Genomic DNA, 27,444 nt, shown 5'->3' with positions numbered 1-27,444 from the left:
GCTCTGCTCCCCTCTTTCACATTACAGCTTCCCTTCATCTCAACAACCAGTCACCTGCTGGGACACTTAAAATGTTAACTCCCACAGTCCCTGCCTTCCATCCAAAGCTGCTCTGTCTCCAGATCTCTAGCTAGCATTGTCCCTCAGCTGCCATGCTGTGATGACAGCTGCAGCCACAAAGAACCAGCTAATAAATGGCTGAACCGCGGTGGTCCGGGTGGGACAGTGACTCGGTCTGCATCTGGCCAGCGGCCCACCATTTAGCGATGCTCTTTTTACAGTTTTCGTATTAAGGCGACCATGATTCCTGTTTCGATGACTGATCATCAAACTGTATGATCGCTGATTACACAGTTTTGGCACTGTATGGATAAACTAAAAGTATGTCAAAGAAACCGCTAAAATCTCATGACATCTGCTTTTTTATTCATCCCTTTTTAGTTGTTGCTTAATAAGACCAACACCAATGCCAAAAAACTGCAGCCTGCTGCATTTTTAAGAGATTGAGACCCAAATAAAAAGTCTAAACACAGGCACACAGAAAAATGGCCAGAATTAGAACATTGACCTCAGATTTTCTTGTAACATCTGTTCTTATATGAAATACTATAATACATTGGGTATGCAAACAGGGACAGTCTGCCCAGATTTTGTTCCATCTTTTGTGTGTTTTGCAGGGATAAGAGAGGAAGGGAAAAAAAATCACAAGGATCACTGAAATTTACTTACAGTGCTTAGGGTGGGTTTCAAAGAAATGTGCATATTACACATGATGTAGAAATGATAGGAAATCTACTGCATAAAAAGCGGTAAAAGTGGGAATACCTAGCACTGTTGAGCTCAACCTAAGCTGTGGATTATCTTCTCACAGTTGACGTCTGCTGATTCTCTGTGCAGTGTAAATGAAGCTTCATTGGCTGCTAGAGTGTAGGTAAATGGCTTGCTCCTTTTAAATACCCTCTGATCTACTCAAAAATCAATGCATTACCAGGGCTTAAAGCTACAATGTGCTGCAAAAAGTCTAGGTACTGCACTAGCTCCAGTACCCGAGCCCAGTAAGGGGGTGCAAGATGACCGCGGTATTACCTGGGGATTTGGCAGGATCTTGCAAGGGAAATGGGGTGTGTCAACAAGGGTAAGTCCACAGGTAAAATCCAGGGCACATAGAGAGACACACCGTGGGGATCACAAGGAGTAAACTGGCACAGCATAGCATTAATATAGTACTGTAAATAGTGGGTCCAGGGGTACAAAGCTTTTATTCTTTGTCTCTCTCTCTGTCTCTCTCATTCTCTCTCTTTCTCTCGTTCTCTCTCTGTCTCTGTGTCAAACTCTCTCACTCTTGTTCGCTCTCTCTCGCATGCGCGCTATTGTTTGCTCTCTCGCGTGCTCTTGTTTGCTCTCTCGCGTGCTCGTTTGCTCTCTCGCGTGCTCTTGTTTGCACTCTCGCGTGCTCTTGTTTGCACTCTCGCGTGCTCTTGTTCGCTCTCTCGCGTGCTCTTGTTCGCTCTCTCGCGTGCTCTTGTTCGCTCTCTCGCGTGCTCTTGTTCGCTCTCTCGCGTGCTCTTGTTCGCTCTCTCGCGTGCTCTTGTTCGCTCGATCACGCGCTCTTGTTCGCTCGATCTCGTTCTCTCTCTATCGCTCTTGTTCTCTCGCTCTCGTTCGCTCTCGTTCTCGTTCGCTCTCTCGCGCTCTCACTCTCTCTCGCTCTCGTTCTCTCTCGCTCTCGTTCTCTCTCGTTCTCTCTCGCTCTCGTTCTCTCTCGCTCTCGTTCTCTCTCGCTCTCGTTCTCTCTCGCTCTCGTTCTCTCTCGCTCTCGTTCGTTTTCTCTCGCTCTCGTTCGTTCTCGTTCGCTCTCGTTCTCGTTCGCTCTCGTTCTCTCTCGCTCTCGTTCTCTCTCGCTCTCGTTCTCTCTCGTTCTCTCTCGCTCTCGTTCTCTCTCGCTCTCGTTCTCTCTCGCTCTCTCTCTCTCTCGCTCTCTCTCTCTTTCGCTCTCGTTCTCTCTCGCTCTCGTTCTCTCTCTCGCTCTCGTTCTCGCTCTCGTTCTCTCTCTCACTCTCGTTCTCTCTCTCGCTCTCGTTCTCTCTCTCGCTCTCGTTCTCTCTCTCGCTCTCGTTCTCGCTCTCGCTCTCTCGCTCTCGTTCTCGCTCTCGTTCTCGCTCTCGTTCTCTCTCTCGCTCTCTCTCTCGCTCTCGTTCTCTCTCTCGCTCTCGTTTTCTCTCTCGCTCTCGTTTTCTCTCTCGCTTGTGCTCTCGTTCTCACAAGACCGTTATGTATCAAAGACTTGTTTTGATATATAGTGACAAGTCTGTACAAAGTTTTATTTTAATTGCTTCATTTTTGTAAACCCTCAGTAGAAATCCATACATTATAAAGTGGAAATCCTTTTATGTGGCATTGAGGATGGTCCAAATTCATTAAAGTTTATGTAAACCCTCACCTTGTAAAACCACTCATTCGGTTTAAATTGGAAATGAAAGTCAAAACACTTTTGTATAGATATAGAAAACATTATAAATACCTTTTGCAGCTGTGAACAGAGAGCTGGGCGGGAGAAACGGCAGTATACTGATCTTCCTAAGGCTGTGCAGGAGGGGCACATCAGGACAAGTCTGATCATTTGAAGAGAGCAGGCTGAGTTCCCAGCACAACTAGAGAACTGACCACAGTGTGTTCTCCTGCTTAGTGTGGTCGGTTTTTAATAGGAAAGCAGAATGAACACCAGGGATTTCACACAAAGGAAGCAATACAAAGAGCACAGGATGATTTTTTTATATGAGTACATGGCACAGCAGGCACATATCAGAATATGAAATGTTGGATTCACATGGTCTTTAACACACGCTCTCTGCAGCAGCCTGTCAAATTTTATTTTTACTGCATTTAGATAAAGGAAGATGCACTCTTGGTTGATACACTGGTTGCTCTTGGTGACTGCAAATGGTATATCATAATGCCCATTTCAGTGCCTTGTTGAGCCATATCTAGAGGGAAAACATCTGGTCGTTATAACATTGGCATTTTCATTTACCTGAGGTTTTACAAAATCTTCCAAAAACATTGATTGCACTACACATGTTGCATATTGCTGCGTACGTCAGAGTGAGAATGTTAATTCTGGAGCCATAGGGTCATTATTCTGGCTTAACTCTGAAACGTTTTGCCTTTTATTTGGCACTTGTACCAAAGTGTCAAATTACTAACTACCTTACTTGTTTTCTTCTCTTAATTAGTCTGTTTTTCTCTTTTACAGGTGGACATGCAATGGGTGCAAGTTTTGGCAGAAGGCTGGGCAACACCACTTAATGGCTTTATGAGAGAGCGAGAGTACTTGCAGTGCCTTCATTTTGATTGTCTGTTAGATGGTAAGCACACTGTGAAACTGTTGGTATTGGTTTATTTTTCAGGAGTTTTTTATTTTAAGAATCTATCATATGACTTATTGTAATAATTTGTTTGTTGGATTCAGAGACTGTTGGGTTATACTGCTGCCCACAGGAACATTCGCACACTGGCAAACAAAAAACAGTGACCAGCCTGTTATTACACCTCCTCTCAGATTTTTACTGGTGTCTTTGACTGATGGACATCTTTTGCCTACTAATAAAAAGTTTAATCTTTTTTTTGCTAGATTAGTCCTTGTTTTGCCTAGACTGACTTGGTTACCTTCAATCATCTGAACCTGTTCTACTTCCAGCAGCCGATTTGTGGGTACCAAGGCTTTACCTAGTAACCTGAACTAAGTTGTCCCAGCATGATTCGTCAGATGCCAGACACATGTAGATCAATTCCTGGTCCCTCCAGGTCACGAACCACTAACATCAGCCTGCAATCTTAGTGGCCACTGAGCCTTCTGCTGCAGAGGCTCTGTCCACTGGAGAATCTCATAATTTCTTGATGGATAATGTTGCCACCTAGGATTTGCAGACAACTGCCCTTGCTCCCAGGCTTAGAGAAACCATTTTGGTCTTTAGTGACTTAAAGTGATACTAAAGTCTCAACCTTGTTATACCTACCTGCTCTATGCACTGGCTTTCAACACAGCAGCCCCAATCCTCCCCCTCTTGGGTCCCTCACTGGCACTCCTGATTCCTCCCTCCTGCTGAGTGCCCTCAAAACAAGCAACTTGCTATGGGGGCACCTGAGCCAAGCTGCTGCTCTGTGTCCATTCAGACTTGGAGCCGAGGCCCGACCCCGCCCCCTCTCTCTCCTCATTGGCTCACTGACTTTGACAGCAGCGGGAGCCAATAGTGCCCACTGCTGTCTCAGCCAATGAGGAGGGAGTGTCATGGACAGCCGAGCCTTTTGTCAAACATTGCTGGATCGAGGTGGGTTCAGGTAAGTATTAGGGCAGCTGAGGAAGGCTGCTGCACACAGGTGTTTTTTTTTTATCTTAATGCATAGAATGCATACAGATAAAAAAAACCTCTGCCTTTAGAACCACTTTAATGCACACCCACTTTAAAATTGAAAAACATCCTGTAACTTCTACTAGTTCTACTATCTGTCTGGTATCTCTTTGAGGACCTAAGGCTACTAAAACCTTTTTGATGTAACCCATAGTCCCAGACATGGTTCTTGGAGACTCTTAATAAACTATTTACACCTCCCTACATTTTTCAGCCTGAGATCCAGTTGAGGTCAGGACTCTATGGAGGCTATGTCTTTATGGACCTTGCTTTGTGCACTGATGCACAGTCATGTTGGAACGGGAAGGGGCGATCCCCAAACTGTTCTCACAAATTTGGGAGCATGAAATTGTCCAAAATGTCTTGGTATGCTGACGCCTTAAGAGTTCCCTTCACTGGAACGAAGGGGCTAAGCCCAACCCCTGAAAAAAAAAGCCCACACCATAATACCCCCTCCACCAAATGATTTGGACCAGTGCACAAAGCAAGGTCCATAAAGACATGGATGATTGAATTTGGGGTGGAAGAACTTGACTGGCCTGCACAGAGTCCTTATCCCAACCCAATAGAATACCTTTGGGATAAATTAGAGTGGAGACTGCAAAGCAGGCCTTCTCGTCCAACATCATTGCCTCACCTCACAAATACACTTCTGGAAGAATGGTCAAACATTCCCATAAACACAATCCTAAACTTTGTGGACAACCTTCCCAGAAGAGTTGAAGCTGTTATAGCTGCAAAGGGTGGACCAACGCAATATTGAACCCTACAGACTAAAACTAGGTTGCCATTAAAGTTCATGTGTGTGTAAAGGCAGGTGTCCCAATATTTGGACAACTATAGTGTATTTGAAGCTTCTTTCTACAACCTTGTTTTCTCTGGTAGGCCCTGCATTACAACCTGCCATGACCATGTTGCTAGCCTATCAAACATTAGGGAAATGGACTTCGGTTCATGAAAAGGAAGGCGTTGACTGACTTGACTTCTGCATGAAAGTCCTGCAGTTGATGGTAGTCTCCTTTTTCAGGTTGTTCAGTTTTCCCATTTCCTTTTAAGACTCCTACAACTCAACATTTCTTTCGTTCATTGACGGACACAGCACCTTAATCTTGACCTTAGGGTTATATCGCCACCTTTAGGAGAGGACTAAGAAGAACACACATAAAAAACAGCACAGTACCGCCCAGGAGGCGGTCCCACTAGATATAACCCCTCACTCTGCTCCCAGCAGCTCAGTTTTTTCTGCCTAGTCTAGAAGGTCCTGGCTCCCCAGCCTGGCCATCGAGCGCATGCAGACCTTAGCTACGCTCTGGGTCAGCCGTGACAGGCCCCGTTCTGGTCCAGGGGTGGCCGGTGAGCTATATGCTCCGGGGCACACACATGACCGGGCTACTGCTGTCCGAGTCACAGTGTGCCATGGCCGATAGCCACCCCATACTGCTCGGGTGATGGGTCTGTCTGTGGAGTACGTCCAGCAGTCCCTGCAGGAGGGGTAAGTATGGTTCCACCTGTTTAGGTAAGATGGAGCAGCTGGGCATTCCCTGGGAGGTCGACTAGGGGGTCTCTCTCTCCCTGCCTATTTCCCTCCCCATTCTAAGGGGCCGCTGTGTGGCTAGGCATAGGTGGTGCAGGGCATGTACCTGGGCGGGGGGGGCCTCTGGGGGATATCTGGGTCCTGGCAAGGGGCTGCTCTGGGCGGTTGGTGGTCCGTTGGTTTTTTTCCCCCTGTTTTTGGTGCTTTTTGGGTGTCTGAGTGCTGCCATGTGGGGGGAATGGTCGCCGTGGGAACTGAGGGGATTTTCTTGTAACCGTGGCCATTTTCCCTGCGTTGTCAGGCACTTTTGCTGAGGCGGCCATTTTCTGGTAGCCTCAGGTCTGTTATACCCTAGCCCTGGGCGGTTGGTTTAGAAACCTCGTGGCAGGCAGAAGGGAGATCGGACGGCAACAGCACCTGGTTCAGGGTGGTGAGCCCTGCAGGGCACCCCTCAGTCTGTGGCAGCTAGGAGGGTGGACTTTTTTTTTTTTTTTTTTTTTGTTGCTTGCCTTAGGTCCTTAAGTGTGACAGGCGAGAGTGAGTCAACATGGCGTCAGAGGTTGGCGCTTCTTCTCCAGACACCCCTGTTATAGCAACCGGTTCCCCTACACCTGCGGTGCCCATGGGCGCTCTGTCAGCGGTCCTGGAATCATTTATTGCCAGAGTAGAAGGGGCGTGCCCCCCCTGTCTCCTGGGGAGATCTCCGATTCAGACTCGGGTCCCCCTGTTCTGACATTTTCAGAGGATGTGGACCAGGACCATTCGGACAGTGAGAAAGAAGACGCAGGAAAAAGAGCTAGTAGGAGCACTTATCACAGCGGTGCTGGATACCTTAAAGCGGGAGTCCACCGGGACTCCGCGTTTTTTTTTTTTTTTTAAAAGCCAGCAGCTACAAATACTGCAGCTGCTGACTTTTAAATAGTGACACTTACCTGTCCAGCGCGCCCGCGATGTCGGCACCCGAAGCCGATCGCTCGCTCGGCTGCCGGGTCCCGCGGCCATCTTGGGTATGGGAATCAGGAAATGGAGCCTTTCGGCTTCATTTCCCGGTTCCCTACTGCGCATGCGCGAGCCGCGCGGCGCAATCCGGACGGTCCCCGCTGCCTCTGGGAGCTGTGTGTTTCCCAGCAGGCAGCGGGGCACTTGCTGAAGGGGGCGGGCGCTTGCGGAACGGGGGCGTAACCTACGCTCGTTCCGCAGAGAGCTAGCCCAGAAGTGGGTGCAGTTACCCGGATTATCCAGGTAACTGCACCCCCCTCCCCCCTGAAAGGTGCCGATTGTGGCGCCGGAGGGGGGGGGGATTCCGATGAGCGGAGGTCCATTTTAGGGTGGACCTCCGCTTTAAAGATAGAGGATACAGTGGGGCATCTGCAGAGGTGTTGGTCCCTTTTGGGTCCCACAAGCTGGTCCGCACTGCTAAGGTGTTTCCCTATTTAACTTATTTTGATACGTTTATTTACAAGGAGTGGGAAAGCCCCCAGTGGGCCTTTTCAGTCCCAAGACGAATGACAGCACGTTACCCCTTTGAGCAGAGCTTCCTGAAAAAAATTGACATCTCCGGTTGTTGACCCCCCCCCGGTATTCAGGTTAAATAAGGTGACCGCGAATCCGGTGGAAGGGTCCCCTTCTTTCAAGGACCCTGCTAACAGAAGGGCCGAGGTGGTTGCCAGTCCATGTTTACAGTGGTGGGGTCAGCATTGCGACTGGTGTTAGCCACAGCCCTGGTGTCACAAATGCTTACTGAATGGGCTAAGTTGTTGCAACGCGAGTGGGGAAGGAACAGGTTTCTCCAGTCTGCGTGGAACTGGCAGACCAGTTGGGGCACGGCCTTAAGTATGTCTGTGATGCGGGCCTGGATACGGCCCCTTTTGCTTTCTAGAGCCTCAGTATCAGCAGTGGTGCTGTGTCGCTTGATTTGGCTTAAATGCTGGTCTGCGGACCAGGCATCTAAGAAAGTGCTGGCTGATTTGCCTTTCCAAGGTGAGAGGCTATTTGGCGCCTCGCTGGATGACAATATTAAGAATGTTACTGGGGGAAAGAGTACTTTGCTCCCACAGTCCAGTTCTTGATCATCCACAAAGATAAGGCGGTGCTGCGTCCGCAGCCTTCTTTTCTTCCGAAGGTTGTTTCGGCCTTTCATCTAAATGAGGACATTGTGCTCCCGTCTTTGTCCTCGGCTGTCGCATTCCCAAGGAAGTCGCTTTGCATTTTTTGGATATGGTTCGGGCGCTGCGGGTGTATCTGTCTGCTACGGCTCCTTTCCGGAGGTTGGACTCTGTTCGTATTGGTGACTGGTCCAAAGAAGGGCCTGGCGGTCTCGTCGGCCACCATTTCTCGGTGGATCAGACAGATTGTGGTTCAGGCTTATGCCATAAGGGGACGGACGCTTCCCTTTCCTGTCACTGCACATTCTACCAGGGCAACTGGTGCCTCCTGGGCTTTCCAACATCAAGCGTCCGTTTCTCAGGTGTGTAAGGTGGCGACTTGGTCGTCCGCTCACACTTTCACCAAATTTTACAAAGTCAATGTGGGCGCATCTTCGGATGCATGCAACTCCTCTGAGGAGGAGTTCTTTTTGTTATGGATAGAGTTTATTTTCTTTCTGTTCCAACCCCTCGTTTTTGACGCTGCTTGGGGACGTCCCTAAGGTCATGATTCAGGTGCTGTATCCGTCAATGAACGAAAGAGAAAATAGGATTTTTGTACTCACCGTAAAATCCTTTTCTCTGATGTTCATTGACGGACACAGCACCCACCTCTCCGGTTTATGTTTGTACTGCTTTTTGACAAACTGAACTGCTGGGAGCAGAGTGAGAGGTTATAGCCAGTAGGACCGCCTCCTGGGCGACACCGTGCTGTTTATGTGTTCTGCCTAGTTCTCTCCTAAAGGTGGCAATATAACCCTAAGGTCAATATTAAGGTGCTGTGTCTGTCAATGAACATCAGAGAAAAGGATTTTACGGTGAGTACAAAAATCCTATTTTTTTCATTGTGCAACAAATTGGTTCAGTTTCTGGACAGCACCTGACCAAGGATAACACCAATAGAAATCCAACTCTGGCACTGATGGTTATGTTGGCCTGTAATGATTAAAAATTTTTTACTGAAGGGTTATCTGATCAGATCCGGTCAGAGAATGCTAAGTCATTGTCGAAATCAACCATCAGTGAAGAATCAGATGTCTTGCCGTGGCAAGATGGGTAGAAAGGATTCTGTCTTGGACAGAATTTTACATCCAAACCATGGACAATGGGCAGTACAGCTGAAATTTTTCCAGAGCCTGTGTAAACTGTGGGGGATGTCAGATATTGGCCTTATGGCCTCCCAATCTCTACAACAAACTGGATATGGCAAGAAAAGAAACACTGCAAAGGACATCACTCAGAGTTGAACCAAGTAGTTATACTGGGTTCCCACTTGAGAACTATCCTTCTCTCAGTTCTCAGTCACAGACTCAGTGTATCTTCCTAGTTAAGTAGGCAGATGCGATGCTCCAATCTCGGCAGACTTTTGGTAAATGCACTGTGGGCACTTTTATATAGTCAGAATCTTCTGTCCCATGCACCATTTTACATTTCTGCTTCACAGTTGCTGGCCCATGGCAGTCGATGCCCAGATCTTGAGGGATAGGGGCCTCTCTGAATCCCTGATTCCTAAAATACTAAAAACTGGGAACTCCACTTCCTGCAAGGTCTACCGTAGCACTTGAAGGACATACTGCTCTAGGTGCAAGGAAAGGCTTCATCCCAGAAAATGCCGTGTGACCAATCCTGACCTTTTGGCAATTAGGTTTGAAACAGAATTTGGCATCCATCAAGGGTCAAATCTCAATGTTTGCGATCTTGTTCCAATAGACAGCTAGTCTCCCAGTCACTGATTAAGACATTTGTACATGCTGTCTTTTATGTGGTCGCCTCTGTGCGCCCAACCATCACTCCATGGGGTTTGAATCAGGTTCTCTCAGTGTTTCAAAAACCTTTTGAACCTATCAGCGATATTTCTGTTTCTGATTATAAATTCCTCAATATAATTGTGTTTGTGTATCAGTAGATTATTTTTTTTGTTTAGTTTGCAGCTATTGATCAATAACTCATATGCATTCTAACTATACACCACGTGGGAAAGGGATTTAAAGCATGTTAAGGAGAGGTCATCTAAAAACGAGGGGATTGAGTGTAGAAATTTAGAAATTAAATATAGTTTGGATTTTAGTAGAGTGTCTTGTTTAGTACTGTGCATCAGTGTGTACTGCATTATATTAGCAACCAGCTGTACAAAATCCTGAAAAGATGATTTCTGGTTGGCTTCCATGGGTTGATGTTGTACTTCACCAGTAAACAGGTTTTCTTCATTTGTAGATCTATACAAACCTAGCTTGAGCCTTTTGATATTTGAAAAATGAGTCTTGCAAGATGCAGGTTTGCTCATCACTTGGAATAACCAACTCTCCTACCAGGGATCATATTCTTTTCTGCATGCCATTAGAGGGGTAGCTTAAAGTGGAACTCCAGGCATATACTGTATATATACGACTGCCAAAATATTTGTGACATTGGCTGGCCTTTCTACTAATGCAAACCTCCTACTAGTCTGCGAGATTACTGGTTCCTAGGTCAGCTCACTGGAGTGAGTTTGTTGATTCACTGTTTAAGTTGGTGACTGGAGATGGAAGCGTGGAACAGGACGTTGAATTGCAGAAACTTATAAATGCCAGATGCAATGAAATGATGCACACCTAGCACTAAAGCTGACCATACACAATGCAATCCTTTTGGAGAATCCCCTTTAGATCCACCCTTCACTATGTAATGCAAGGGCCTGCCCGATTTGGATAATAATGAAATGTATTGTTTAGCTTTGTCCTCATACTACAATGATTTGGTAACTTTAAAGGGGATTGTACAGATTTTACAAATTAGGTTGTTCAGTGTATGGCCAGTTTTTGTGCTCTGACAGAACATTAGTTCTCATCATGCACCTCCTTTTTGTTGTTTTGTAAGAAGAACGTTTTCCCTGTCCCGGCCTTATTTTATATATATATATATATATATATATATATATATATATATAATTTTTTTTTTTATTATTATTGCATCATCTTGGGTCCTCCAAGATTGTTGAATAAATGTATAAAGCAAACCAGAAAATTAGTCTCTACTGTTTAACTGCTTGCCTACTGGGCACTTATACCCCCTTCCTAACAAGGCCAATTTTTAGCTTTCAGTGCTCTCACATTTTGAATGACCATTACTCAGTTATGCAACACTGTACCCATATGAAATTTGTGCCATTTTTACACAGAAATAGAGCTTTCTTTTGGTGGTATTTAAATCACCACTGGGTTTTTAATTTTTTTCGCTACAAATAAAACATTTTGTGAAAAAAAATGCATTTTTCCTTGTTTCTGGTATAAAAATTAGCGATTTTTTTCCTCATGAATTTTAGCTAAAAGTTAAACTGCTATATTTCTTTGGTCAAAATAATACAAATCTGTGTATTTTATTTTGTTGTTAAGGTTATGGAATATATACCTATGGTGCCAATCATTGAATATTGATCACACCTGATGTACTGACAGCCTATGGGCCCTTTCACATAGGATTTTTTCCGATCAGGTCCACCTGTCAGTTTTTTAGGCGGACCTGATCGGATGCTCCATTCATCCCTATGGGGCAGCGGATGTCAGCTGTAACATGTCCCCTGATACCCCCTGCTATCCAATCCTGTCCGCCAAATCCAGATGGATGGTGACCCTATTTTCCATCCCTCTATCGGATCAGATGAAAACCGTCAGAGGAGAGCGGGACTCTGAGAGGGCCATAACAAACCTGTCATCCATCTGCGCAGGGGGGGGGATCAGTAAGCAGAGTCTGTCAAATGGACAAGACAGTGTGAAAGGAGCCTATCATTTCAGGACAATGCAAATACTCCAAAATTACCCCTTTTTGACCCCAATGTATTTAGTAAGAGGCATGATGAGTTTTTTGAAGTTGTATTTTTTACTTTGCAAAATGATTTTTGATATTTACAAGATTTTTATATTTTTTTCACAAAATTGTCATATTAACAGGTTATTTCTCTCACATGATATATGCATACTTGCATCTACACCCCAAAACACATTCTGCTACTTCTGTGTATGGGGATACCACATGTGTTTTTACAGCATGGCCACATACAGAGGCCCAACATGCAGGGAGCACCGTCAGGTGTTCTATGGACATAAATTACACATCTAATTTCCTGACCTACCTATTACAATTTTTCTTGTTCAAAAAATGTATTACGGTTTATCAAACTATGATACTTTAATATTGAAAAAATAGTAAAAAAAATAAGGAAAATTTCCAAATGCAAGCCATCATCTGATTGTAAGGCACATATGGTAACAATTGTACAAAGATAAAGAGCAGAATACTTATGACCAAAGAGGGTAGACCTCGGTTGAGGCAAGTAGGTACATAGTGTACCGACGATAACAATGGCAGTAGCAAATCATAAGAACAGGAAGGACATACTTAATATGGGGTGCTGGAAAACATCCCCAGGATGTACTGGTTGATTGCCATCAAGATTGGCCCAAGCCAGTATCTCCAATGGGGAGTATAATGTCCAGAATTGTCTGGGCTAAGTGGAGAAAAGATACACATTTGGTGTGGGAGCAGAGGACATGAGGGCTAAATGCAAGTGGAACAGACTAGAGAAAGGAGGGGAGGAAAAGGTGGCAAAGAGGTAGGAAGTTCATGGTAAAAAAAATAAAAAAATAAAAAAAAATATATATATAATTATAATTATAATTTTATAATATTTTTAAATGAAGGGGACATAAGCAGGAAAGAGAGAGCGTCCCCTAGAGAAGACCAATGCCGCTGTAACTTACAGGCCACAAATTGCCAACAAGGAAGGGATCACGGGTTGACTATCCTGATAGCAGAGGAGAGGCATCAAAGTATCTAGTATAAAAATACCAAATATCCACGCTTTGGAAACTTAGGGAACTGCAGCCTCCCTAAATGAGAACACCACCTGGGTGGAGTCCTGAAAAAATAAAAAAGTCTGCAAAGGGAAAATGGCGCTGTTCAAAAAAACTGCGCAATGCCATAATGTATGCTGCATGGCCCTAGTCACTTTATTTGCTTGAATGATTTGAATTTGGCAGCGATATTGCCTGCCAAAAAGGATGGGATGGTTTTTGCTGCAGTGTTTCAGTGTGACATCATGTGTACACTCCTATCGGGGGGGGTTAAAACTATGTCTCAACTGCCTTTTTTTGTTTGTTTTTTGCTTGTTTTTTTTTTTAAAAGTCCTACAACGGCAAAAAAATCCTGTTTTGTATTAAAACAAGAAGCTGTGGAGAGTGTTTTAACATGCTATAAAGTTTAGGAATAGCTTTATTTTTTCTGTTGTGAAGCAGTATGGAGTACTGACACCAAAGGTTTGCGAAACAGCTGTAAATGCATGTCTTACTCTTTTGTCACACTTGATAAGTAGAGAACAGTACTCAATCAGTCATTCTGAACGTCATTGGAAAACACTTCAGTTCTGATCCCTTCTCATTTAGACATGCTTTGAATAACTGATATTCAAATAGCATGACACTCAAACCCCAGAGCAAAGGGGTAGTAATACTTCATTTATTCTCATATCTTTGAAGTTGCGGAGTGTGAGTCTCACTAGAATGTCTGATATCGGTCTACACTTCCTTTGACTTATGTAAACTTGGAAAGATGTGTGCATTATTCCTGCAAAATGTAGACCTCGAAATATTTAACTGTCTGGGCATATATGTTATAAATTTTATTATGGATATTTATTATATTTTGTACATCCTTTACTTCCTGTATGTTTAACACTATTGAGCTCGCTCGTCGCCATTGGTCAAAGATCTGTAAGATGTAAATATATGTAGAAAAACTAGATTAACCACTTCAGCCCCGGATGATTTTACCCCCTTCCTTTTTTGCGATTTGGCACTGTGTTGCTTTAACTGACAATTGCGCGATCGTGCGACGTTGCACCCAAACAAAATTGACGTCCTTTTTTTCCCACAAATAGAGCTTTATTTTGGTGGTATTTGATCACCTCTGTTGTTTTTATTTTATGCGCTATAAACAAAAAAAGAGCGACAATTTTGAAAAAAAAAAAAACAATATTTTTTACTTTTTGCTATAATAAATATCCAATTATAAAAAAAAAAACACATTTTTTCCTTAGTTTAGGCCGATACATATTCTACATAGTTTTGGTAAAAAAAAATCGCAATTAGCGATTATTGATTGGTTTGTGCAAAAGTTATTGCATCTACAAAATAGGGGATAGATTTATGGCTTTTTTTTTTATTTTTTTACTAGTAATGGCGGCGATCTGCAATTTTTTTTTTCGTGACTGCGACAGACCGGACACGTCGGACATTTTTGACACATTTTTGGGACCATTCACATTTACACAGCGATCAGTGCTATAAAATTGCACTGATTACTGTGTAAATGTGACTGGTAGGGAAGGTGTTCACACCAGGGAGCGCTGCAGGGGTTAATATGTTCCCTATGGGAGTGATTCTAACTGTGGGGGGAGGGGACTCACAAGGGGAGGAGACCGTTCAATGTTCCTCTGTACTGGGAACACACCATTGGTCTCCTCTCCTCTGACAACACATGGATCTGTGTGTTTACATACACAGATCCACGGTCCTGCTGTGTTCCCGGGCAATCGCGGGTGCCCGGCGGACATCGCGGCCGATGCCGCGGGTGCGCGCACACGCCCCCTAGATGGCCGGGGAATCAGAGCATGTCATATGACGCCCACCCAGGATGGGAGATCCCATCTGTGGGTGTCATATGTCTATAGGCCGGGGCTGAAGTGGTTAAAAATAAACAAGAAAAGGCTTACTGAAAAAAGCAAAAAAAACGAAGAAATAACCCTATAATAGGAAAAATAAAAAAAAACTGCTTTTTTTGCAATACTGGCCTTCGATCCAAAGTTGTCCTCTGCAGTGATTGATTTCTACCACCAGTTGTTTTCAGTCTTCTGGTTTGGATGACTGCAAATGCCAATCAACCCAGTTTATCACACATCCTGAGCTGAGTGCATTACTGCATATTACATAAATGACCTACACCTATAGTAACGACATTTCATCAAAGCTGCAAAATGTCTTTTAGGTAAGACACCCCTTATCTGCTTAAGCAGTTTTTCGTAAAGGTGAATTAACCCTTTATTTTTTATTGCACCAGGACTGATAACATTAGCTTTATATTAACATTTAACTATAGATAAACTTTGAGATCCTTGCATAACATTCCTGCTTCACTTGTCTGCTGTGCAGGTGGCTACATTTTGGGAAAATATTCCTTCTTCCTGTAAAAATATCTCGCAAGTCTGCTCTTCCCATGACAACCACTTTCATTATGCATGTGGCAGATTCCGTCTCACTGACCATGTTGTAGCTACAAATCTGCAAATATATCCGCCAAACTGACAGCTTTTTAAGGGGGTAGAGACTAGTAGTTACACAATTTAGAAAGTCCAAGCACCACTCTACATTAACATTTTATAAGCTTTTCATGGTGCTTAAAGGACAGCTGTACCTTTTTGGTATAAGTTGACCATTAAAGCATCCATCTGAGTGCAGCCCACCTGGGGAAATGCTTATCTTTTGTCTTTAATACAGGGAAATTCACTGTGCATCCTTGTCTGAAGCCACATACTCTTGCTTCAGAATGTGTCCTCACCTTGTTATTCTGTATGCATGCTGTGGCCCCTATTCTTTCCTAAGCAGGGCCACCAGCTCTCTCTGGAGGAAAGAATGGGACCTCGCCAAATATGCACAGGATGAAGAGGACTTGGCAGGGATGCTTTCTGAAGATGGCATGACTTGAGGTAGAGCTGCACTGGAATGCAGACATATGTTAATATTGGACCAGGTGGGCTGCATTCAGGTGGAAGTGGCTTTAAAGGACAATCTGTGTCAAAGGTACAGTTGGCATTTAAAACTGAAGTCTGGGCAAACTGAGAAGCTTTGGCGCCGGAGTTGCTGTTTAGCTTGTCTTTATCTTTTTTTTTTTTTTTTTCCATTTCTTTAATGTCGTGGTCTCTTTTAGGTATGCAGTCATACATTGTATGCACTACTATCTGTAACAATGATTTTAAAAGCTCACAAATGGTAATAGTACATGGCAGCCCAAAGCCCCCTAGCTCCTAGGCCCCATAGCCGCTTTGTTCTCTGTGCTAAAACACACTTGGCTAATGCTGTAGAAAAAAGGGTTATCTAGGCCTAAAATGATCAGACTACATAAGACGCCTGAATGAAATGTTTTAAAATGTATAACACATTTATTGAACAAGACTAGGATTTATTCTATGTGAGGTAGCAAAAGCAGAGCCAATGATATATTTTATTCATTTTACAGCTGGCAAGATCCTATTTTTCCTCACCAGTTTCTCTAGCTTTGCTTCATCTGTTTCTCTTGACTGCACCGTCACATCAAACAATATTGTAATCCATGTAAAAGCCACTTTACAGTAAAAGAGAATGAGGTCAGATGCTGAGTGCTCACCATCATATTGATTTTATTCTGGCACGGTAAAAGTTCTCAGACACCTCATTCTTCCTCACTTGTGCCTGTCTCGGGAAGGAGCGCCCTCCCTTCATTCCTTTGACCCAAAAGCCTGCTATTTCACATGTAGCGGGTTTTTTCTCTGAGGCACGATAGAATATTAAGACATGAAAGTGCTTTTATATGTGAATGCGCTAATGATTTTTATGTGTCTTTGTTCCAGTATGATGTGTAGGAAGAAAATGATGTACAGAATAGTTTACAGAAGCCCATACTATGGGTTTGAAATGTATGCCTGAGCAAATCAAAATAAAAAAAATAACCAATCAAATTTAACACATATATTCAATACATACATGTTTCCCTATGTTGTATCCATTTAAATACTGCAACTACTCTGCTGTGCTGAGATCCCAAGCCTTGCCTATTTTTCTGATGGACTATTTTTGTCTACAGAGCATGTGGAAATCTGCATGTTTTGAAGATATGGACTGAATTTGTTTTGTTGCTTATTATTTTGCCCTATCATTTGCTGTAAATCAGTGTGCTATTTTTCTAGAACCCTTGTGTGCCATAATAAATGTCACTGGTAACAATTTTGGGGACCTTGCAAATTACTGTGGGACTGTGTGGTTTTGACCAACAGGTTGTACACCTATAGTTCACTGTTCCTTCAGTCACTCTAAAGTTACAATTAAAACTATACCAAACACATGTGCCATATTTCCCATATGCATTATGATCCAGAGAACATACAAGATTACAAAGAATCTGCTTTTTAACAGGGCAAAGTGGTATATTCTATTGGAGACAGGATTTATTGTCTTATGGTCCAATATCTCTGCACATCTGTTATAAGAATGTAAAAGTACAAAATTCCTCTAGTCAGTTCATGTGGTTATCCATTTGCCAGTTGTGGAATTGTCCATGTAAAAATAGAAAAGAATCTAAGAGGACATGGTTTATATGTGCAATGCTGGATTTTAGAATAATCATTCAGAAAATGTAAAAATATAAGCCGCATAAAAACCTTTTTTTTCTATTTTTTATTCTTGTGGAATAATTCTCATCTCCAAGAGTGTATTTTTGTAAAGGAGGGGGCATACTTTCTTGTTTCCCCTTAACCTCCCTAGCGGTGATCCCGAGTCTGGCTCGGGTTGGGATTTTAGTTCCAAGAGCGGTAACCCCGAGCCAGACTCGGGATCGCATCGCTGGATATAGGGAGGACACAGGGAGAGTTACTTACCTGGTCCCCTGGATCCAGTGATGTCCTCCGCGCTGTGTGATTGCGCCGTCCTCCGCTCGATTCACAGTGCCCGAATGCCGCAAAGCTCCCTTCCCTGCGACGTTACGGCACGCGGGAGCGGAGATTGGCGCCAAATTTAGAAAAGTAAAAAGACACAAAACACACACAGTACTGTAATCTTACAGATTACAGTACTGTGTAAAAAAATTACACGCCCCCTTTGTCCCTAGTGGTCTGTGCAGTGCCCTGCATGCACTTTTATATTATAAATACTGTTTTTTTCTGCCTGAAATTTTGAGATTGTCCATAGCAACCAGAAAGTGTCCCTTTTTCAGTGTTTTAGGATTTGATTACATTATTGAATAATTTTTATTATTCTTTATTATATTATAAACTTTATCATACCCGGGATGTCTGCTAGACTCTGGTTTGAACAGATTTAAGAGAGTTATTCCTAAGAATTACAGGACTACAATATAAAACGCCAAATTTCCATGCAAAATAATTGTACCGCTTTCAGCACCTAAAACCAGAACTAATCATACCGCCAGGGAGGTTAACTTGACTTTTAGCCACTTCAGCCCCGGAAGATTTGGCTGCTCAATGACCAGGCCATTTTTTTTGGGATACGGCACTGAATCGTTTTTAACTGACAATTGCGAGCTCGCGCAACGTTGTACACAAATTTGTCTTTTTTTTCTCACAAATAGAGCTTTCCTTTGGTGGTATTTGATCATCTCTGCATTTTTTATTTTTTACGCTATAAACAAAAAAAGAGCACCAATTTTGAAAAAAAAACCACAATATTTTGTACTTTTTGCTATAATAAATAGCCCCAATTTAAAAAAAAAAAAAGCAGCAAATTTTTTCCTCAGTTTAGGCCGATATGTATTCTTCTACATGTTTTTGGCAATAAAAATCGCAATAGGCGTATATTGATTGAGTGCAAAAGTTATTGCGTCTACAAAATAGGGGATAGATTTATGGCATTTTTATTATTATTATTGTTTTTTACTGGTAATGGCAGTGATCTGCGATTTTCATTGTGACTGCGATATTGCGGTGGACAATTTGGACACTTTTGATAAATTTTTGGGACCATTGACAATTATAAAGCAATCAGTGTTATAAAAATACACTGATTTAGTGTATAAATGTCACTGGCAGGGAAGAGGTTAACACTAAGGGGTGATCAAGGGGTTAGCTGTGTCCCCTAGGTGTGTTCTAACTGTAGTGGGGATGGGACTGTCTAGGACAGGGATCCTCAAACTACGGCCCTCCAGCTGTTGTGAAACTACACATCCCATGAGGCATTGTAAAACTCTGACATTCACAGACATGACTAGGCATGATGGGAATTGTAGTTCCTGAACAACTGGAGGGCCATAGTTTGAAGACCCATGGTCTAGGAGGAGAGAGAGAGATCGGTGTTCATACTGGCTCTGATGGCCTGTTTCACTTGCGTAGACAGCTCCTTTGAATGCATGATGTAGGTTCACAGCAATATATTCCAAATGCAAATACCAAACCTAGAATCAAATCCAGACCTTTTACCTGCTTAATTTATGAAGAAATAACGGAGTAGCCCACACCTTGCCATGAAACAGCTTTTGATTTAATTGGCCAATTACTTTTGGTCCCTTAAAAAAGGGGGTGGCTATTCTTTAGAGCTGTAATTCCTAAACCCTTCCTCCAATTTGGATGTACATAACTTCAGATTAAACCCAAGAGTGCGCACTTGCTGCTTATATCCATTATATAACTATAGCTTGAATATGTTTTGATAAATAACTGAAAAATCTAAAATTGTGCCTTTTGTCCAAATATTTATGGACTTTATTGTATATGTATTCCTCTAGGAGCAACAGAAATTTGTACAGATTAGGCCGCGTACACACGGGCGGACTGTCTGACAGACTTGGTCCGCTGAAACGTGTTTCAGCGGACAGTCCGCTCGGGTGTGGGCTTCAGCGGACTTTTTCAGCGGACAGTCTGGCGGACTAAGTCTTTTCGGAATTTCCGTAATATTGTCCGTCCAACTTTGGTTTCAGTGGACAGTCCGCTCGTGTGTAGGCAAGTTGGACGGACTAAGTATGGCGCATGCTCAGAAAGGATTTACACGGCCGAAGGTTGCATTGCAGTGTATTGGACATCGTATTTCTAGTCCCGTCGTACGTGCTGTACACGTCATCGTGCAAGCTTTCAGCGGACTGTCTGTTCATCGTGTGTGGTCAAGTCCGTTCATTCAAAAGTAGGACGGACTGTCTGTCGGATTGTCTGACGGACTTAGTTGGCCAGACAGTCCGCCCATGTGTACGCGGCCTTATACAAAAAGTAGAACATTGTTGCCTACGAGTTGTGCCCTCTGCTCATGTGCAGCCATACACAGTCATTCATGTCAACGGTTGGCTGTACTCATCGTTTGGTCTTTTGGGATGGGAAATATGCCTGGAATTGATTTTGCACAGGCCCAGGCTCCCACATGCAAGAACCTTATAGATATTTAGACACAACAAAGCCCTATACACTTCAGGTGTACTCTCTATGGGCAAACTATTGTAAAACGGCTTTAGATCAAATTAGGATGTGTGCCATGAGATGCTGTGCTTTTTGTGTAGTATTACAAAGCTACACCATACTTTTGAAACCCAAATGTGCAGAAAAGAGGTACAGCAAAGCAACGTAATGAAATGTTTTGTTTTCAAAGTCCTGAAATTTTAACAAACTTAACCTAATTCAATAAAAATTCCACATTCCAGAAAGAAATTTGGACAAAATGAGCAATTTAGATGAAATGCATATTTGCATTTATCTAGTAATCTCTTATTTTTTTTCACATAAAAATGAACTTTATAGAGAATTCCATGTGTGTGTGATTCAGCTTTCCAGATTTCTCTTAACTATTCTGAATTACCATTATAAACCGAGTAGTTCAGTATTTGAATTCAAATACAGTAATAGTTAAGATGTGGTTTCACAAAGAAGCAAAACATTTCCATGTTCTCTTGTCCTTCTTTTTTTTTTTTTTTTACTTTGGCTATAGGGTAAGTTCTTAAAACATCTGTCCAGCAATCCCCTCTTTTGTATGGTTAGTTATATATTAGAGGACTTATTTTTTTAATAGTCAGCAGTTTTTTGTTTTTTTTTGCCCCTGCTAATTTTAATACCAAATATTTTGTGCAATTGAAGCAGAAAAATGACCAATTGGTGCACAAAGTCTGCCCTTTTTTATTATTGTAAAGCCTTTGTTTTTTTTTTTTACCTTAATGCATTCTACAGTGAGGGAAAAAAGTATTTGACCCCCTGCTGATTTTGTACGTTTGCTCACTGACAAAGGATCAGTCTATAATTTTAATGGTAGGTTTATTTTAACAGCGAGTAAGCATAAAATATCCAGAAAAACGCATTTCAAAAAAGTTATAAAAAAAAAAGTTATAAATTGATTTGCATTTTAACGAGTGAAATAAGAATTCGATCCCCTATCAGTCAGCAAGATTTCTGGCTCCCAGGTGTCTTCTCTACAGGTAACGTGCTGAGATTAGGAGGACTCTCTTAAAGAGAGTCCTCCTAATCTCGGCTTGTTGCCTCTATAAAAGGCACCTGTCCACAGAAGCGATCCCAATCTCTCCACCATGGCCAAGACCAAAGAGCTGTCCAGGGATGTCAGGGACAAGATTGTAGACCAATACAAGGCTGGGATGGGCTGCAAGACCATCACCAAGCAGCTTGGTGAAAGAGTGACAACAGTTGGTGCGATTATTTGCAAATGAAACACAAAATAACTTCCGTAAGTGGTTAAAATTATAGACCGGTCATTTTTTTTTGTCGGTGGGCAAACGTACAAAATCAGCCAGTAGCGACTTTAACTTTTTTTTTTGTCTGAGTATAGATAACATTTAACATCCCAGGCATGTCCGAATCTACTGTTGACTGACTCACTACCGCTGCTGAAAGTCTGTTCCAAGCATCAACTTCCTAAAATTTATTTTGAAATTTCCTCCTGCTAGTTTGAGGTCAGGCAGGAGGAAAATTCAAAATGTTACTATCTATGTTTCTCCTGGTAGAAGCAAAGAGTGGAAGCCTAGTGTAAACTTCTGGTAAGGATGTAAATTTTACAAAGGGTGGAGCACTCCTTACCCCCATGTGACAGCGCTGGGTGTCTTGTTTAAGTTTTACTGCTGCCAAGAAGAAGGGTATTGTACTGTACTTGATGTTTTTCTTCCCATGCAACAGTAAAGAGTGGATGAAGGAAAGGCAAGCATGTGCTGCTGGTGGAGGCCCAATTAAAGCTAGTTTGTTACTTGGTTGTGCAAGTGAAAAAGCACAAGATCATGTTAAAGGGCAATAATAATGATTCTCACCCTAGAGCGCACTGAGAGTGTTATACATTGGCATTTATTTTGAATATTTGAGTTGCATTTGTTTATTGCATTTCCATTGTAATGGGGCACTTTTCTTTGTTATATCTTTATATGGTCTGTGCAAAATAATATTGCTACTGAAGTATATTTTTTCTGGAGTTTGTCATCCTGAAATCCAATTAGTAATATATTACATTTTCACAGGGGGTGTCATCAATTTATCTGTACCGATTGTGCTGACGGTTACCAATGAGGACAAGCAAAGGCTTGATGGCTGCACAGCTTTTGCCTTGGTATATGAAAGCAGAAGAGTGGCTATATTACGCCACCCTGAGTTCTATGAGCACAGAAAAGAGGAACGTTGTGCTAGACAGTGGGGGACAACATGTAATGATCATCCATACATTAAGGTGAGACCTTAGCCCTTTAAACTTTAATTTTATTTTTTTTTTTTGCTCAATGCAAATATATAATTAAAATGAACAACAATGTAAAGTTGGGCCAAGGGTAATATTTTTGGTGTTGGCATACAGTATGCATTTTGCAGAGATGATGTGTGAGGTTAGAGAATCCCAGATTGCATAGGATCTTGGATACGTGTCATAAAATCCCCCTTCTGACCAGTCTTTTTTTTTTTTTTTTTTTTTTAAGCTGCTGGCATTGTACACAAGACTTCCACTTGTGGAATTGTCTTCTGTGTCTTCCTTTCATTTTCAGGTCAGAGTATTTGTGGGCTCAATAAGGGAATGGTCTGCATAAGATACACAAAGGACTGATATGACATTGTATGGTCATTCCTTAATACATTCTAACCATTGATTGCTGTGTATCTGGGACATGTACTCTTACAGAAAGCCATGAATTCTCTACAAGCGGTCTCTCGTCCTCTGTTCTTTGGCTTGAAAGCAGTCGCATAAAAGAAAACATGTGCTTGTTCCCCAAGGGTTTGTATGTTTGTTTTTATTTAACTAGATACTCCCAAACTGTGGTAGCTTTCAGTGATGGTTCCAGTGTTTTTCTGTGTAGTTTTTTTAGTCGTTTTATTTTTTTAGGAATTTGAGAAATAATGGAAAACATCTAAGAACACCAAGGCCTTGTACTATATATACCATATTGGGAAGGACTGCATTCTCTCAAGCTAAAACTATATATTTCCCAATTTGGGATTTTATAGGCAAGATTAACACATTGTATTAAAAGCTATACATGTCAGTATTTATTTAGTAACAAAACCAATAAAGTCCTTATAAAAACAAAACAAACAAGATCCATAAAGACATGGATGAGCGGGTTTGGGGTGGAGGAACTTGACTGGTCTGCACAGAGTCCTGACCTCAACACCTTTGGGATGAGTTAGAGCAGAGACTGCGAGCCAGGCCTTCTCGTCCAACATCAGTGCCTGACCTCACAAATGAGCTTCTGGGAGAATGGTCAAACATTCCCATAGACAAACTCCTAAACTTTGTGGATAGCCTTTCCAGAAGAGTTGACACTGTTACAACGCCTTGAAAACGTATTCATACCCCTTGAAATTTTCCAAATTTTGTCATGTTACAACCAACAACGTAAATGTATTTTATTGAGATTTGATGTGATAGCCCAACACAAAGTGGCACATAATTTTCCAAATTTTTTTTACAAGTATGTATGTGGAAAGAGTGCATTTGAATTCAGCCCCCCTATGTCAATACTTTGTAGAACCACCTTTGCTGCAATTACAGCTGCAAGTCTTTTTGGTGATGTCTTTATCAGCTTTGCACATCTAGATAGTGACATTTTTGCCCATGATTCCTTGCAGAATAGCTCAAGATCTGTCAGATTTGATGGAGAGCATCTGTGAACAGCAATTGTCAAGTCTTGCCACAGATTCTTAATTGGATTTAGCTCTGGACTTTGACTGGACCATTCTAACATGAATATGCTTTGATCTAAACCACTCCATTGTAGCTCTGGCTGAAGGTTTAGGGTCGTTGTCCTGCTGAAAGGTGAACCTCCGTCCCAGTCTCAAGTCTTTTGTAGACTCTAATGGGTTTTCTTCTAAGATTGTCCCGTATTTGACTCCATCCATCTTCCCATCAACTCTGACCAGCTTCCCTGTCCCTGCTGAAGAAGAGCATCCCAACAATATGATACTGTCACCACCATGTTTCACGGTGGCAATTGTGTGTTCAGAGTGATGGGCAGTGTTAGTTTTCCACCACACATAGCGTTTTGCTTTTAGGCCAAAAAGTAACATTTCGGTCTCATCTGACCAGAACACCTTCCACATGTTTGCTGTGTCCCCCACATGGCTTTTCACAAACTGCAAGCAGGACTTCTCATCTGTGGACAGATTCTCCCACCTGAGCCTCTTGGCTGCTTCTCTAATTAATCCTTGCCCGGCCTGTCCGTTTAGGTCAACTGCCATGTCTTGGTAGCTTTGCAGTTGTGCCATACTCGTTCCATTTTTGGATGATGGATTGAACAGTACTCCGTGAGATGTTCAGATATTGGGTTTTTTTTTCTTTTACAACCTAACCCTGCTTTGAACTTTTCCACAACTTTAACCCTGACCTGTCTGGTGTGTTCCTTGGCCATCATGATGTTTGTTTACTAAGGTTCTCTAACAAACCTCTGAGGGCTTCACAGAACAGATATATTTATATACAGTTGCATACAGGTGGACTCTATTTACTAATCAGGTGACTTCTGTAGGCAATTGGTTCCACTCGATTTTAGTTAGGGGTAAAGGAGGCTGAATACAAATGCATGCCACACTTTTCACATTTATTTGTAAAAAAAATTTTGAAAACCGTTTATAATTTTCCTTCCACTTCACAATTATGTGCCACTTTGTGTTGGTCTATCACATAAAATACCAAAAAAATACATTCACGTTTTTGGTTACAACATGACAAAATGTGGAACATTTCAAGCGGCGTGAATACTTTTTCAAGGCACTGTATAGCTACAAAGGGTGGGCCAACTCAGTATTCTATAGTAAATCCTACAAACTAAGCCTAGGATGCCATTAAAGTTCATGTGCGTGCAAATACAGGCGTCACAATACTTTTGGTAATATAGTGTATATACCTATGATACAGATAGTATTTGTTGTGATCAATGTAAAAAGACACAAAAAAGGAAAATTACAGCCCTCTCATTAAAGGATTGTGTAGTTGCCACTATTTACTAAGCCACGTTCTTCTAATGTCAGCTTGTTACCTGTATAAAAGACACCTGTCCACAGAAGCAATCAATCAGATTCCGATCTCTCTACAATGGCCAAGACCAAAGAACTGTCCAAGGATGTGTGGGCCAAGATTGTAGACCTACAAAGCTGGAATGGGCTACAAAACCATCGCCAAGCAGTTTGGTGAGAGGGTGACAACAGTTGGTGTGATTATTCGCCAATGGAAGAAACACAAAATAACGGTCAGCCTCCCTTGGTCTGGGGCTCCATGCAAGATCTCGCCTCATGAAGTTTCAATGATCATGAGGAATTAGCCCAGAACTACACGGAGAATCTTGTCAATCTCAAGGTAGCTGGGACCATTGTCGCCAAGAAAACAATTGGTAACGCACTGCACCATGAAGGGCTGAAATCCTGTAGCGCTCTGCTTTGTTCCCCTGCTCGAGTACACGTACAGGCCCGTCCGAAGCCTGCTAATGAACATCTGAATGATTCAGATGACAACTGGGTGAAAGTGTTGTGGCCAGATGAGACCAAAACCGAGCTCTTTGACATAAACTCAACTCGCCGTGTTTGGAGGAAGAGGAATGCTGCCTATGACCCCCAAGAACACCATCCCCACCGTCAAACATGGAGGTGGAAACATTATGCTTTGGAGGTGTTTTTCTGCTAATGGGACAGGACAACTTCACTGCATCAGAGGATGGACTGGGCCATTTACGGTCAAATCTTGGATGAGACCCTTCTTCCCTCAGCCAGGGCATTGAAAATGGGTCATGGATGGGTATTCCAGTATGACAGTGACCCAGAATACATGGCCAAGGAAACAAAGGAGTAACTCAAGAAGAAGCACATCAAGGTACTGGAGTGGCCTAGCCAGTCTCCAAACCTTAATCCCATAGAAAATATGTGAAGGGAGCTGAAGGTTCAAGTTACCAAACACCAGCTTCAAAACCTTAATGACTTAGAGAGGATCTGCAAAGAGGTGTGGGACAAAATCCCTCCTGAAATGTGTGCAAACCTAGTGGCCAACTATAATAAACATGTGACCTGTGATTGCCAACAAGGGGTTTGCTACTAAGTCATGTTTTGTGAAGGGGTCAAATACTTATTTCACTCATTATAATGCAAATCAATTTATAACTTTTTTAAATGCCCTTTTCTGTATATTTTTGTTGTTCTGTCTCTCACTGTTAAAATAAGCCTACCATTAAAGTTATAGAGTGATCATTTCTTTGTCAGTGGGCAAACATACAAAATCAGCAGGGGATCAAATACTTTTTTCCCTCACTATATATTTTTGTATGTGTATATATACAGTTGTGCTCATAAGTTACATACCCTGGCAGATTTATGATTTCTTGGCCATTTTGCAGAGAATATGCTAAAACAACAACATTTCTTTCACACATGGATAGTGTTTGGCTGAAGCCATTTATTATCAGTTAACTTTGTTTACTCTTTTTAAATCGTAATGACAACAGAAACTACCCAAATTTACCCTGATCAAATGTTTACATACCCTGGTGATTTAGGCCTGATAACATGCACGCAGGTTGACACAAAAGGGTTTGAATGGCTATTAAAGGGAACCATCCTCAACTGTGATCTGTTTGCTTGTAATTAGTGTACGGGTATAAAAGGTCAATGAGTTTCTGGACTCCTAACAGACCCTTGCATCTTTCATTCAGTGCTGCACTGATGTTTCTGGATTCTGAGTCATGGGGAAAGCAAAAGAATTGTCAAGGGATCTGCGGGAAAAGATATTTGAACTGTATAAAACGGGAAAGGTATATAAAAAGATACCCAAGGATATGAGAATGCCAATCAGCAGTGTTCAAACTCTAATCAAGAAATGGAAAATGAGGGGTTCTTTTAAAACTAAACCACTGTCAGGTAGACCAACTAAAATTTCAGCCAAAACTGCCAGGAAAATTGTTCAAGGTGCAAAGAAAAACCAACAAATCACTTCAGATGAAATACAGGACTCTCTGAAAACATGTGGTGTGGCTGTTTCAAGATGCACAATAAGGAGGCACTTGAACGATGGGCTGCATGGTCGAGTCGCCAGAATAAAGCCATTACTAAGCAAATGCCACTAATTATCCCGCTTACAATATGCCAAACAGCACAGAGACCAGCCTCAAACCTTCTGGCACAAAGTCA

At 42.3% G+C, this 27,444-nt stretch overlaps 1 protein-coding gene across 1 annotated transcript in view; it reads left to right on the top strand.

The window, feature by feature from the left end:
* The window catches only part of PAPSS1 (3'-phosphoadenosine 5'-phosphosulfate synthase 1), a 158,145-nt gene that overhangs the window by 78,602 nt on the left and 52,099 nt on the right, over positions 1-27,444 (top strand). The window contains exons 7-8 of the mRNA XM_077476682.1: positions 3,254-3,365; positions 22,311-22,516. Coding sequence (XP_077332808.1) covers positions 3,254-3,365; positions 22,311-22,516 — 318 coding nt within the window. The remainder of the gene's footprint in view (positions 1-3,253; positions 3,366-22,310; positions 22,517-27,444) is intronic.

This window comes from Lithobates pipiens, unplaced genomic scaffold (genome assembly GCF_037356315.1).
Source record: "Lithobates pipiens isolate NorthernLeopardFrog02 unplaced genomic scaffold, aLitPip1_a1.2 Scaffold_13, whole genome shotgun sequence".
Taxonomy (NCBI): domain Eukaryota; kingdom Metazoa; phylum Chordata; class Amphibia; order Anura; family Ranidae; genus Lithobates; species Lithobates pipiens.
Note: the sequence above shows the minus strand (reverse complement) of the source record. Positions and strands in the feature narration are given on the sequence as shown.